Raw genomic sequence first — 15,027 nt, 5'->3', positions numbered from 1 at the left:
CCTCCCCACTGGACATACTTTGCATATGAAGTATGCTAAGGTGGTGCTATTTTCTTATTCTGTGCCATGTATTATCCCAGATTTTGGTTATGGTAAAATTTGTTAAATTATCATAAAAAAAGTACAGGGCAGAAATGTTTAAAATACTGTTTGTGCTGGGCGGCATTCAGAACTGCTGGGCGCAGCCGCCCGGTGCCGCCCAGTGTGAGCACATCCCTGCATGGTTACATTGGATACAAAAAATTCATCCACTTGATATAAATATCAGACATTGATCTGCAGGTGCCAATTCCTGTATGGCTACTAGAGATACAAAAATGGATCGATTAAAACCGTTGCTTGCTGACTTACAATAAGGTGTTTATGCATACAAGACTCACTAAGGGTGAGACAAGTTTATCTTTCTCAATTGGGTTATAACATCTATGGTAAGTATGGAAGGAGTGAGGGAAGGGAGCTCCAAAGGCCACCATCAGATAATTATTTAATTTGTTTCCTGTTACCGTGGTTATACTGTAAGTAGGGTTGTTACAATAAGACATCTGCTATATTGATCTTTTTGTAAGTTTTGTTCTTCCCCACAACGATATCCTGATATCGTATGGCACATCTATGACATGTATCGTATGACACATACAATATCCTGATATCGTATGACAAGTCCATTTTTCAACTCAGCGAAGGAAGGTCACAATGAGCTGTGTGCATTGTACGAACAAATTCGTCAAATATCAGTTTCATTAAGACACAGACTATAAAGAGTTAGCTTTCTTACCAGCAAAATTTAATTTGCTTATTCAAAAAAAAGCAAAAATCTGTACTTCATTATGTGATTTATTGAAAAATTTGCTTTGCTTTCATTTTGTAAAAATCTTCATTTCTTGATCATCAGCTTAAACAACTAAAGATATCATTTGGCACGATTTTGGCAAATAACATCAGGAGCAAATCATCATATGTATAGATATTATCACATCAATATCGCAAAACACCACAACACTAGCTGTTTACAGGTGTTCTCTATGAGATTGTATCTACGAACCAGTTAAGAACCAAATTGCCTTTGTGCAGTTTTTAGCTTGATGTCAACATTGGTCACCCAAAATCACAGACAAATTAACAATAAATTTAAAAGCATGTTATTGAACCCACCTTCGAACAACCACAATTCAATAATAACATCCAAAGAAAAATGCAAGTTTTCAGATCTTAATATCAAACACCATTCATTTTCTGATAATAAAGGCAAACTTTTTGAACATTTTCCGGGGGCTTGACAAATTTCCTTATTCTTGTCAAAACATTAGTTGTCTCCCAAAAAAATTGACACAATTTGGATGTTCCATTACACCATCACATTTGCTTGTTTTTATTACCTGGATGTTGTAGCTGCCAGAGCTTTTCCTTGAGTTCAATCATTTTATCATGATTTTCAGGGTCTTGAAGTGGTTCATCGGTCTCCTCCAGCTGGTGCCTCAGTTTAGACTGGACGTTGAACTCTGCTTTAGGATCAATCTGTCGCATCTTTTCGATTAACACGATAAAATTTGGGATTTAAAAAAATTAGACACTATAAAGGTAAAAAACTAAAAAGTTGTCATGAAAGAAAAGGCCAAAATATTTTTAAGAATAAACAAAAGAAACCAAACATTCATCTTATAAATTTCTTATATAAAATAGTTTGAATCTGTAATTCATTTGGGGTGTATGTAATCACTGAATGTGTCAATGTCCTGCGGCCATAACTGATGGAATGAGCTTATGTCACTAACCCAGCCAACTGGATTACAAAAGAAATGTTTGCTTTCAAGGCTCATTTCATCTGAATGTTAAACACCATGACCATGAGATAGAGCCTTCACAAATGCAGGGCCTATTTGAGACCAGCCTAAGCTTACTTTCTGTGTCAACAACATTTTTTCCCGCAGCATTTTGTCAAAACTTCATTCCTAGACATTTGGTGCCGATTGATATCAATTTAACCCAAAACTAATGATAAGCATTCCAGCTAGGAACTGAAACTAACATTTAAACCAAGATTAGTTAACTACATTCACCGCCCCCCCCCCCACTCCCTTCCATATGAGCCAAACATCAACCTCCTGTGCAAAGAAAACTTGAACCAGGTTCAATTTCTTGATGAACTGGACTATAATTTCAAATCAACCTTGTCAATTTAAATTTTTTGATAATTTAATCACCAAAATAGAATCAAACATTAAATGTATAAAGTCTCAATTGAAATTTAAAGGAAATTGTACAACTGCTGTACCTGCTGTGTTACCACACTGACGGCTTCATTGAACTTCTGGAGATCAGCATCGAGGGCGATATACTCCTTCATCATTTCTTCCAAGTTATGAAGACTGCCCTCATTTTCTATGACGTGAAAGTTAAGGAGAAATATTGAATACCCTGCAAATTGTTTGATACCGCCAGCTTTATGACACGCTGCATGGGTATTAATAATTATAAAAGTTAGAAAGCCCAACATTTCCCTCTTATTTATTATAAACAAGAGCTTTTGAAACTAAAACAGCTGTAGGATGCAACTAAAAGAGAAAGATGAACAGACAGTTAAACTTGGACCAATAAACAAAACCCGAATGCAAAATTGCATTTTGGTTTTGATGATGTAACATGAGCAGTTTTCTTTGGTTCTAGGACAAAATCCCCTAGGACAAAATCCCCCAGGACAAAATCCCCCCTGGACAAAATCCCCCCAGCCAAAATCCCCCCAAACCAAAATCCCCCCAAACCAAAATCCCCCAGACAATATCCCCTGACCCATACAAAGCCTGCCTGCAACAACCAGGGATGGTCCAGGTGTGACAGTCAAGGCATGGGTCATTGCACTGGCTAGGGTACCGGTCAGGGCACCGGTCAGGGCACCGGTCAGGGAACTGGTCAGGGTACCAGTCAGGGTACCAGTCAGGGCACTGGCGAGCGTAACTGTGAGGGCTCCTGTTAGGGTACCTGTGAGGGTACCGGTCAAGGTACTGGTCATGTGACTGGTCAGGGTACCGGTCATCATACTGGTCACTGTACCGGTCAGGGTTCCACTCAGTGTACTAGTTAGGGTACTGGTCAGGATACCAGTCAGGATACTGGTCAGGGTATCGGTCAGGGGACTGGTCGGGAGATCATTGAGGGTAATTGTGAGGCTACCTGTTAGTGTGACCATGGGATATAGCTCCATGGTGTGACATTCAAGGGACCGGTCAAGGTACTGGTCAAAGTACTGGTCATTGTACCAGTACTAGTAAGGGTACGTGTCAGAGTACGTGTCAGGGTACGTGTCAGGGTGCCCTTCAGGATATCAGTTGGGATACCGGCCGGGGTACCGGTCGAGGTACCGCTTGAGGTACCGGCCGGGGTACGGGCAGGGGTACGGGCCAGGGTACTGGTCAGGGAGCCATTGAGAGTACCAGTGAGGGTACCACTGAGAGTACCAGTGAGGGTACCGGTGGGGGTACCGGTGGGGTAACTGTCAGGGTAACTGTCAGGCTAACTATTAGGGTACCGGTCGGGGTATGGTCGGGTACTGGTCAGGGTACTGGTCCGGGAACCACAGAGTTCCACTGAGAGTACCAATGGGGGTACCGGTGGGGGTACCGGATGACGGTACCAGATGACGGTACCGGACGACGGTATCTGGGACCGGGGGACCGGGATGACGCATTTTTGTAAAGAATTGATGGGATTTTTTATAGCTTGGGGGGATTTTGTCCTGAGGGGATTTTGGCTCGGGGGGATTTTGTCCAGGGGGATTTTGGCTCGGGTGGGTTTTGTCCAAGGGGGATTTTGTCCTGGGGGATTTTATCCGGGGGGTTTTGGCTCGGGGGGTTTTGGCTCGGGGGGTTTTGACTAGGGGGATTTTGTCCGGGGGGATTTTGTCCAGGGGGATTTTGTCCGGAGAGATTTTGTCCGGGGGGATTTTGTCCTGTCACCGTTTTCTTAATGAATCTGACGTAATGTATAGTGATGGTGTACATGTTTACAAGGGTTTCACGATTTGACCTCAAATGACCTCTGACCTCCACCAAAAACAATATGCTTCTTGTACTTAATGTGGTACTTCCACACACTAAATATGAAATTGGTTTGACCTTCCCTTCTTGAGATAACCTGTTTACAAGCTGGGCAACACAAACACACTCACACACACACACAGGCCTTATCTTAAAGCAGCATTTTTTGTTTTGTCGCCGTTTTCCACTTTTTAGACAGGTCCATCACGTTTTTTTTTATATATATATCAATCACAAAACAGCAAACTAACATATTAGCCAAGTTTTTCCATGCCAAAAGCGTTAATTGGCGAGTAATAAGGATATTTGCAGATAATGAGAAAGGTGTCCACCAGCAAATTCCACATTTTTATATTAATCGCATACAGTTCCCCCAACCCACTAGTTTGAATCCAACCAATCAGAGATGCAGCTTTAGTTATGAGCCGTTGCTAAAAATATATTCAAATTTCAAACGTCGAGTTGGTAACTTGGTACAACCAGCGAGCTGTACTCTAACAGCTCCCTGGTACAACTGCCATAGACAATCTACACAAATTAAGCATGGTGTTGTATTACATATTTGGCCAATGACGTTCGTACCCTTAAAAAATTCATATCATGGGCGAGGTTTATTTGGATCCCAACGGAAAATATCTTCCAGAAAAACAAATTTGAAAGTTGTAAATTTTTCGACTTTTATGCAAAAATTTGCATTAAGATTTGAATAGATAAGCTAGTTACGTATGTCGCTATGACATCGTGGAATCAGTGACGTTGAGAAAAAAAAACATAGAAAAGAACGCAAAGTACTGCATTAAAAAGGAGTCCCTGATCTTACCCATATCTAGTCACACCTTACTACAGAAACAGATCTAGAACCCATGGTATGAAGCCTCAACTAACTCAAAAAGGAAGAAATGAATACCAATGCACAGCCTGAAGTTCTCGGATGACCTTCCCATTCATTACCTAGGGCAAATCATTCTATTAATATTGTTGTTTTCATTGCTCATTAAAACAATTGAATACATACCGCGCCTATCTATTTGGCTACCGTAAAATAGACCTATCCAAACTGTGCTGGGGCCATTTATCACTACTTGTGTGGGTTTTTTTTGTGTATTGCCAGCAACAAAACTAAAAAAGTGTGTACCCTGTCTGAAGCCAAAAACGGCTGTTGGTTATGATAACATACGCCCGGTCGCGAATATTTTTTTCTCAAACTGAACTGACATTAAAATTATTTCCTCGATTCTCATTGGCTCTCAGCGAGCACGTGATACACTGTAGTATTCATCATGGAGCCCTCAATACTCTGTCGGTATCAGTACGATCAACACGAACAAATTCAAGATATTCAGGTTAGCAACTTTCCAGAACTTTTGGTTGGTATATATGAACGAAAGTATATAGTGTTCTTAACCCAATGAAGCAACTATTCCCATCTACTGCACCCATTATAGGCAGTCCTCCATCCTTTGGTTACTTGCTTGACTCCGCATACACTAGAGACCCTATAGTAGGCCCTACTAAAGGGTCTCTACACAACACATGTAACCTGTTGTACGGTGTATAGTATACAACACAATAAAACACAGTGCATTTGTTATTGTATACACGTACCCGATGTACATATGTAAGATGTGTTGGGGAACATTCGGAGTTGCGATACTTTTAGTTTTATAATCATAAACTCAAAATGTATTCAGTCAATGAACCATGATAGGTCTAGTCGAATATGCAGTGGCCATGATGACAACGAGCGAGTGTGTGCCAGCCAGTGAGTGTACACAAAAAAGGCATTTGACGATATATGTATGTGTCTTTTGACTTGTTAACTAGTTGTATATAGCCTTATAACCTATACGTACGGAAACCTATTGGCTCGCTGAGAGCCAATCAGAATCGAGGAAATAATTTCAGTGTCAGTTCAGTTTGGGAAAAAAATATTCGCCGCCCGGTCGCGAAATTTACGGAGTTTTCCGCCAATTAGATTGCTCGTGACGTCAGCATTTAAAATGGGCATCGCTTGGAAGTTCGAAGACATGCACTGAGTTACACACTGACACTCAATTAAGTCTAGTTACGGGGTTTCCCATTGAACGCCCTAACTTTACTTTTAATGCTTGAATCACATGTTGACCTTACTTATGATACTTACGCTACATTATACATGTATATTGGGTTCGTGTTTACGTTATTCAAGATTTGTGAGCCGTTCACCGCAATCGGAATTCGTTTCGTGGAATGGGTAAGCCTACACTAAATCAACTTCACGAGTCTTGAATGAATATACGCAAACAGTTTAGTGTACAGTATGATATTTTTAAGTCACTGCACTGTGTGTACACAGTTATAAAACATATAGGCCACCAGCGCATGTGCCATGCACCCTGTGCGAACATTTCACTTTGCGTTGTTATCGATTAATACTTTAACAGAAAACTTCGATCAAAGTAGATGATCATACCATACTCGTGTGCTCAATATGTCTAAACCAATTCCAAACACATCTACAACGAAAAGCTTCGGGTAATTTTGAACGGGCATATCTTCGTTGCAACGAATGGATGCAGACACTTTGGTAACCTTGAAGTGAAGGTTTCTATCGTGATGACGACCAATCATGAGCGCCTATTTACACGCGATTGCGAACCTGTTTGGGGAAAAAAATTGCCGCCCGGTCGTGGTTCGTAGTGTTATTCATCTCAATTCAAAGCCGAAAACTCATATCTGCAAATCTATCGTTTGCTGGTGATACTTTTCCTGATATCTTAAAAATAGCAAAGATTTTACCTGTTTATAAAAAAGGCGCTCACTGTCAGTTTATTAACTACCCCAATCTCTGTGCTAACATGCTTTTCAAAAATCATAGAAAGAATCATGTTCAACAAGATCCTAGTTTTTCTTAACAAACACCACATCTTGCCAAACAGCCAGTATGGTTTCCGTCCAGTATAATCCACTGAACTCGCGATATTCGACGTTATTGATAAGCTAAGTAAAGCATTGGCATGATCATACTTCTCACCTGTGTTCGCAAGTTGCTAAGGGTGTTGGAATAATCGGTAGACTTAACAAGTTATTGCCGTATCATATTCTTTGTACAATTTATGTAACTCTTGTTTAACCCCATCTGTGCTACTGTAGTATTGCTTGGTCGGGCACTATTAACTCGGCTTTAAGAAATGTATTTGTTTTCCAAAAACAAGCTGTCAGACCTATTACGTATTTTGCACCACGCAAAAACACCAGTGCACTTTTTAAGTCCCGTAACTTGTTAAAATTAAAAGACATAATCACAGTTAATATTGCAACCTTCCCCTATCGCTTTTTCAACAATCTCTTACCTTTAGGTTTTTTTTAATTTATTCGTTCGGAATTCCCTAGTCACAATAGTCACAGTTATCAAACACGTCAAAACAATCGGCTTCGTCTTCCTGGCACTCGGCCAACTTTTTCGAAGACATGCTTGCATTATCGAACCACCAGCACATGGATTTCCATTCCAGAGTATTTAACTTCTAAGAATAATGTACACTCCATTCGTTAAAACTTTTCTAGATCCCTTATCAACCTCCATTAAGATTTAAAGTTTTCATTTTGTATTTTGTACCCAATAGCCACCCCTTTGTTATAGTAATATTTTCCTCCATAACATATATGTATATACATTATTTTTTGTGTTTGTGTAAGTAAGCATACATGTTTATATTAACACGGGTGTATATAAATATATATATATATATATATATATATGTATGTATATGCATACATATATATATATGTGCATGTGTGTATTTTTTGTATTCAATTGTGTATGTATGCATATGTGTATATATATGTATTGTGGGTGATGGGGTATGTGGGTTAAAGGTATTGGGTTGTGTGTGGGTGGATATAAGTGTTACTGTTTTCTTGTATTGTTCTCTCTATTTACTTATGGGATCGATCTACTAGACAAGCCCTGTTTTTTTGAGTGCTTACTTTAACAATTTTCCCTGTTGATGATATGTGTTGTGACTTAGTTAACTTCTATGTATTCATATTGTGAAGAAAGATATAAATGAAATGAAGCACAACGGCTGTGACCTGCATGACGTTACTGAACTGAAAGCTGAATGAAAATGCCTAGAAAAAGACAAATACATTGCAACATCAGAACAAAAGCAGGTCAGCAAGAAGTTCAACATAAAACTAGAGAAAGTTCTGTTGATCGTGAACAAGGCTAAAGGACATAGAAAACAACAGGAAAGATTAAAACAAGCTAATATATTTAAATTATGAAAAAATAGACAAATTGAAATAGAAGTATCGTGAGATCAGGACAACTACTAAGAGCAGACACGATGACCAATGTGAAAAGTTTAACATAAACTGCGACGACATTGATAGTGAACTTCAGAGAGAGGTCTCTATATATTGATGAGCTTCTTCTGATTTAGCTAATTAATTTGGTGTCTTCTTTTCCATTGGGGTACAGTCGAGATTTAGACTAATAAAGTGCATATAAAGCTTCATGTCTTACAAGAAAGTGTTGTCGTACAATAGTTGATTCAGACATTTTTGAAAAAGATTTTTATTTGCTAGTAACCAGGCAACCGTTATTATTAGTTCAGCATTAGCATCGAGTGAAAAAAAAATGTAGCTTTGTACTTCCAAAATTAAGTGCTATCAAAACCCCGCCCACCCTTTCCAAAAATCATCTAAAACAAATGGCCACTCATATTTGAAATTGGTATACAGCCTTCATTGAGGCATTTGCCCGAATGGGATGATTTATTCTAATTTTACACACATCGGTCTCCGAAAATATTGTCAGTTCATGGTCACCATTCTCAGGAATTTAGATCTGTAAATTTGTAGCAATGTACCACATATTTTAAAATACCACATAATTTTTGGAATCACACTTATTATTAATATCTATATCACTAAAGGAGTAGTTATTTCACTCTTTGAGATATTAAGTGTTGATTATCACAATTCTTGGTTGATATATAACTTTCAAATCCAACCCCACGCCCTACATACCCCAACCCACTCCTAAAAAGGATTGCAATTCATATTTTCAATAAACATGAGTTCACTTGTATACTGTTTTCCTCTTTCATTTCTTGCGTCCGTTCTGTAGTTTATTATTATATTTACTACTTACTCAGAAAAGATGGAAATATGAGAGAAGATAAAATCATGTTATTCAATCGACTTATATCCTAGTTCACACTATTGAACAATTTTGAGCGATCGCACTTAGCAAACCAAATCTTACTCATTACCCCCTCCTCCCGAAATCGAATTAACGTAACTATGTACGTTACAATTATAGAAATATATTGCAACATAACCATATTTCATTTGTCTTAACTGGCAAATCAATATCTTTAATATTTTCTTCAAGATGTTAAACTTGATTAGTTTTGCCTTGTATTTTTCAATTCAAAATTTCAGAGAACAAAATCGACTGCTTTCAATGTTTGTGTTTTTTTAATTGCTAAAGTACACTTTATTAGGCAAAACGAATGCTTTATGCCCTTTCGCTACTCTTACTATGAGCTACTATGTTTTTCAAATGACACATTCTATTACATCACCAATCGATTTGAATTTACCCACCGAAAGCTAGTTGTTACTCATTTAGTATCTGCAATGTTACGCATTTTCCTTGCTCAACCTCTAGCAAAGTACCCTTATGTATTTTTCTCTTGCCAAAGGAATAATTTAATCCTACGTGCTTGAAAATATGATAAATTTCGGTTTCCTAAGTTATCAGATTTCGTTAACTAAACCTTATTCAAGATGGACAGCTGTTAGATGTTGTAAGCCTTGTGACCTAATGTGACCTTCACGCATTTAAATGATGACCGTCGGAACCAAATTAAGTTAGAAACACTGCTAGTAGTCCAGATTGTATTACTACGCCGTATTCAATTTTTGAGAAATGACCTTTAAACATCTACCGCTCATCGATGAAAGCAGCTGAACTGCTTAGTTTATGACAAAGACGATTAGGCCAGTTCCTCAGATGCTGAATTAAAGAGAAAACAAGAGTTTCATGTCCTCCTTTTACATGTTTACATTGTATTAAAAATCTGCTAAGGGACATATGGTGTTAAATGCCATATCGTGGTTCTCTCTGGGGTTCACATAAAGGTAAAAGTTCATATTTTGGCTGAATTATTATTACTTATAAAACAATGGATTTATGAGGCGATTCGGGAATCTAGATGGATGGGGAAGTAGCTGTGATCCACGCAAATGACAATGACGAAGAGTTGCACTAGGTTTATCCAATTTATTCAGTCTAGAAATAATAAAGTACTTACTAACTGCCAACAAAGGAATCGAACAAAACAAACAGCCTCTGTAATGAGAAGAGAAAATAAGAACTAAACACTTGTCCAGATAAGCCATGTATACATTACCAGGGGCGTATCCAGGATTTTCTAACCCGGGGGGCGCGAATTACTATCTAAGCGGAGCGCCACCATCGGTTAGCGCGCAGCGTACAAGAAAATTTCTGGTTTTAATACCACCCAGATCACCGCAAATGGCACTTCTCGGGCTTGAAAATAACCAACCAGGTGTACACTTTTTGCCTTAGAACCAAGTATTTCCCAATAGTTTTTTCCATCCATAACCTTTTTGAAGATTGTCATCAGTCACAAATCATGTTCGACCTCATCGCATCTCCCGTGGATCATTGCTTTTGTAGGTGATTTTACGTCGCGGCACACAATATCCGTCAGCCCCACTTTTGAAGGTTTCAAGCCCATTATTTGTTCAGAATTTGAACAATCACGTTTCTCGTGAATAAACTAACCTCAAAACATACCCATAATGTTGCGCAAAATTTCATCTATGGACAAACAATATAGAAAAACCTCGTTCAACCCCTAACAGACCGGTCAAAATTGCACGAGTAGAGGGAAGTGTGATGAAGATTGTTGGTCGGAAATTTTCGAAAATTCAGACAGTTAATTTATTGTTGTACAAATATTAAAACCTGTTATAACGGCTATTATAAAACTTCGTTAAAGGAAATGAAAAAATAGCAGATATTTCCGAAACCGAACGCTACACACATAGGCGTAGGAGGCGGGGGGGGGGCTGCAGCCCCTAATTCGCCATTACTAATGTAAAATAGAGTTTTGACATAATTGGACCGCCATGCTTTTTCTCCATCTACATAAGACATTTCGTCGTTTACATTAGCATCCCGCGGTATACTGCGCAACTTTCACGGACCGTACGGTACACGATGGCATGCGATGTAACAACCGACGCTTGCTTGTATGATATTGACATTAACATGTTGAACGCGCGCGGAGCGCGCGAAAACTTTTGGTTATTTTTTTTCGGGCAAGTCGGACAATTTTGGGGCTGTTCATCCTGGAACGCCATTTTCAAGCTCACTGATATGATGTGATATCTGCTGTTTGCTTTACAAATTCGAACAGGCTCGTAGCGAGGAATTTGCAAAGGGAGGGGCGAAGCCTGTAGGCAAATTATCTAAGCGTAGCGCCACCATAGGTTGGCGCGAAGCGTAAAAGAAAATTTTGGCCGAAAATGCCTCCCAGATTGCTAGAAATGGCACGGCCCAGGACCATTTGTTGGCGCGAAGCGTACAAGCAAATTTTGGCCTAAAATGCCTACCAGATCGCTGGAAATGACACTTCCCAGGCCTTGTTAGTTGCATCTAAGCACTTTCTGTTTTGAAATTACTAGCGATATCATAAAAAATAATGCTGATGGGGGGGGGCGGTCGCGCCCTTCCCGAAATGCGTCATGTTCCCCGACGACACGGTCGAGTTCGAGACCAGCCACAGTTGGTTTCATAGCACAATTCTACAATTGTTTAAGGCATATATATACACACGCGCGTTATGCTAGACCATATTTAGTATATATATGTAGATCATGAGTGAGAGAGGAAAAATGGAAACGTCAAAAATGGAGTTGTCGGTGTAAGGGGTAGAGTGAGGCACACGCCCCTTCCGAAATCATTGATCCGTCACTGACTACCCTTCAGCGCTGTAATGATGTCACTGTTCCTCATTCTCTTCCCCTGTGTCTTGGCGTTTTCCTTCTACTCTCCCTTTTCTTTTTTTCTCTCTTTCTTCTTTTTCTTTTCCCTTCCTTCCTCTCCTCCTCCTCCTCTTTTTCCCATCTTTTTTCCTTTTTTCTTCTCTTTTTTTCTCTCCTCTTTTTCTTACCCGGGGGCGCGCGCCCCCAACGCCCCCCTGGATACGCGCCTGATTACCCAACAGCCTACCATTGGTGTGAGACTCCTCATTTGAATGAAAATAATAAAACAGCAGTTAATTGATAAAGATAATCTTGCGATGAACAAGCGACTAGCAAACCTGCAATAGCTCATCTCGAGTTGAGATAACAAGATAATAATTGAGTAAGACTTGAATGAATTGAAGAAAAGAATGAAGTATCGGATCATCCATATTACATAAACCCGAAGAGTGTAAAATTGAATCTCTTGCGTAGTACATTAACGTCATCCATAAAAATGATAATAGTAGAATATGATAATATTACAGAAGTACCAATCTAGCACAAAACTAGTATGAAATTTAATTAACACCTTCTGTAACATGACTAAGAATGCAAATCAGAGGCATGGCGTATATATATATATATATATATATATATATATATATATATATATATCTTTTCGCTCCTGGCCAGATAAAATTATAAAATAATTGTAAACAAAATAGCTAAAATTATAACCTCGGGTCCTCGCATGAGCAATTATGACCACAAAGGAAATACCCTGCAAAATATCATGCATCACTTACCAACCCAGTCAACTAGCAACAGTGATCAGTAATCCTCACATCAACGGATCACGACTCAGCGCAAAGAGCCTGAACCAGATAATTAATATAAAGCAATATACAATCTGGAACAGCTTTACAAAGGTTAATTTAATTGAATTATGACATATAACTACATATAAGCACTTAAAGTACTTAGTACAACTTGGTAAAGTCAGGTATGCTTTTTTTTGCCAATAAGTACCGTACAAAAGTTGCCTTTTGAGAACAAAACACTACAGGAGTATTTCATACATGCTTAGATTTACTACACAGTGCTATTATTTGAACAAAATTAGTATAATTGGTTGATAATGTTAAAGATATTGATAGTTATTTGAATCACAAATTTAATCGTGTCATCAACAGTTATGAGATCTTTTAGTTAAATTTTATTTTATGTTTGCTCGTAGTCGTTATAATTTGTTTCATGAAGTATTGAAACCAAACTTAAGTTAAAAGGTACAGTTTTGAATGTTTTATATTCGTTTTCTGCTATCAGTTCTTCTTTTGATCTAGTGGGCATAAGATCTATATTTAAGCCATTCGGGTAGTTTCACATCATGACAATAGAAAAGCTAAGGTGATGAATAGGATAATTAGAGAAGTCTGTCTAGTACTTTAGAGTTCAAGTACCTAAAACGAAAGGGGAAGGGTTGTTGCTGACTTGAGCTTTGTAGAATTCACGAATACACGTTGGTGTGTTATAATTTTTCTCCATGTATTGATGGGCTTCTTCTGATTTAGCTAATTTACTTTGTTTTCTTCTGTTCCATTTGGAGACAGTCGAGAGTATAAACATTGGAAATTACAAAGTGAATGTAAAGCGTACATGACAGTGATGTCGTACAAAAGTTGATTCATACCTTTTTGAAAATGATTTTTATTTGCTAGTATCAATAATTCATTTACCTCTACAACCAAGCAGCCGTTATAATTAGTTCAGCAATAGCATCGAGCGACAAAAAAAATTGTTGCCTTATACTTCCAAAATGAAGTGCTATCAAAACCCCGCCCACCCTTTCCCCCAAAAAAATCTAAAACAAATGGCCACTCATATTTGAAATTGATATACAGCCTTCATCGAAGCATTTGCCGAGGGGGCTCATTTAATGCATTTTCTAATTTTATCAGTGTCCGAAAATAATTCCAGTTCATAGTCACCATTCTCATGAATTTAGATCTGTAAACTTTTAGCAATGTACCACATACAATAAATTTTGGAGCCACACTTATTATCATCTTATGTCAGTGAACAAGTAGCTACTTTCACTCTTTGAGATATTAAGTGTTGGGTATCACAATTCTTGGTAGATATATAACTTTCATCTCCTACTCTCCCCCTCCCCTCCTCCACCCAAACCACTCCTAAAAAGGATTGCAATTCATATTTTCAATAAACATGAGTTCACTTGTATACTGTTTTCCTCTTTCATTTCTTGTGCTCGTTCTGTAGTTTATTATTATATTTACTTCTTACTCAGAAACGATGGAAATATGAGAGAACATAAAATCATGTTATTCAATCGACTTATATCCTAGTTCACAATATTGAACAATTTTGAGCGATCGCACTTAGCAAACCAAATCTTACTCATTACCCCCTCCTCCCGAAATCGAATTAACGTAACTATGTTAGTTACAATTATAGAAATATATTGCAACATAACCATATTTTATTTGTCTTAATTGGCAAATCAATATCTTTAATATTTTCTTCAAGATGTTAAACTTGATTAGTTTTGCCTTGTATTTTTTAATTCAAAATTCAAGAGAACAAAATCAACTGCTTTCAATGTTTGTGTTTTTTAATTGCTAGAGTACACTTTATTAGGCAAAACGAATGCTTTATGCCCTTTCGCTACTCTTACTATGAGCTACTATGTTTTTCAAATGACACATTCTATTACATCACCAATCGATTTGAATTTACCCACCGAAAGCTAGTTGTTACTCATTTAGTATTTGCAATATTACGCATTTTCCTTGCTCAACCTCTAGCAAAGTACCCTTATGTATTTTTTTCTTGCCAAAGGAATAATTTAATCCTACGTGCTTGAAAATATGATAAATTTCGGTTTCCTAAGTTATCAGATTTCGTTAACTAAACCTTATTCAAGATGGACAGATGTTAGATGTTGTAAGCCTTGTGACCTAATGTGACCTTCACGCATTTAAAT

General features: G+C 38.1%; 2 protein-coding genes across 4 annotated transcripts in view; one reads left to right on the top strand and one right to left on the bottom strand.

Annotated features, from left to right (window-relative positions):
* The window catches only part of LOC139954652 (interferon-induced very large GTPase 1-like), a 287,324-nt gene extending 273,060 nt beyond the window's left edge, over positions 1 to 14,264 (top strand). The window contains exon 5 of the transcript XR_011788151.1: positions 13,431 to 14,264. The gene's annotated coding sequence lies outside the window, so the exon portion shown is untranslated. The remainder of the gene's footprint in view (positions 1 to 13,430) is intronic.
* Positions 1 to 15,027, bottom strand: part of LOC139954660 (E3 SUMO-protein ligase NSE2-like) — a 78,729-nt gene that overhangs the window by 6,333 nt on the left and 57,369 nt on the right. For 2 of the 3 annotated variants that reach the window (XM_071954571.1, XM_071954572.1), the window contains 2 exons: positions 2,273 to 2,379; positions 1,377 to 1,524 (listed from right to left, as the gene is read on the bottom strand). The exons of the other annotated variant lie outside the window; for it this stretch is intronic. In XM_071954571.1, the coding sequence (XP_071810672.1) occupies positions 1,377 to 1,524; positions 2,273 to 2,379 (255 nt within the window). The remainder of the gene's footprint in view (positions 1 to 1,376; positions 1,525 to 2,272; positions 2,380 to 15,027) is intronic. 3 annotated transcript variants of the gene reach the window in all.

Source organism: Apostichopus japonicus, chromosome 17 (assembly GCF_037975245.1).
Source record: "Apostichopus japonicus isolate 1M-3 chromosome 17, ASM3797524v1, whole genome shotgun sequence".
Classification (NCBI taxonomy): domain Eukaryota; kingdom Metazoa; phylum Echinodermata; class Holothuroidea; order Aspidochirotida; family Stichopodidae; genus Apostichopus; species Apostichopus japonicus.
The sequence above is the reverse complement of the archived record's forward strand: the minus strand, read 5'-3'. Positions and strand labels throughout refer to the sequence as shown.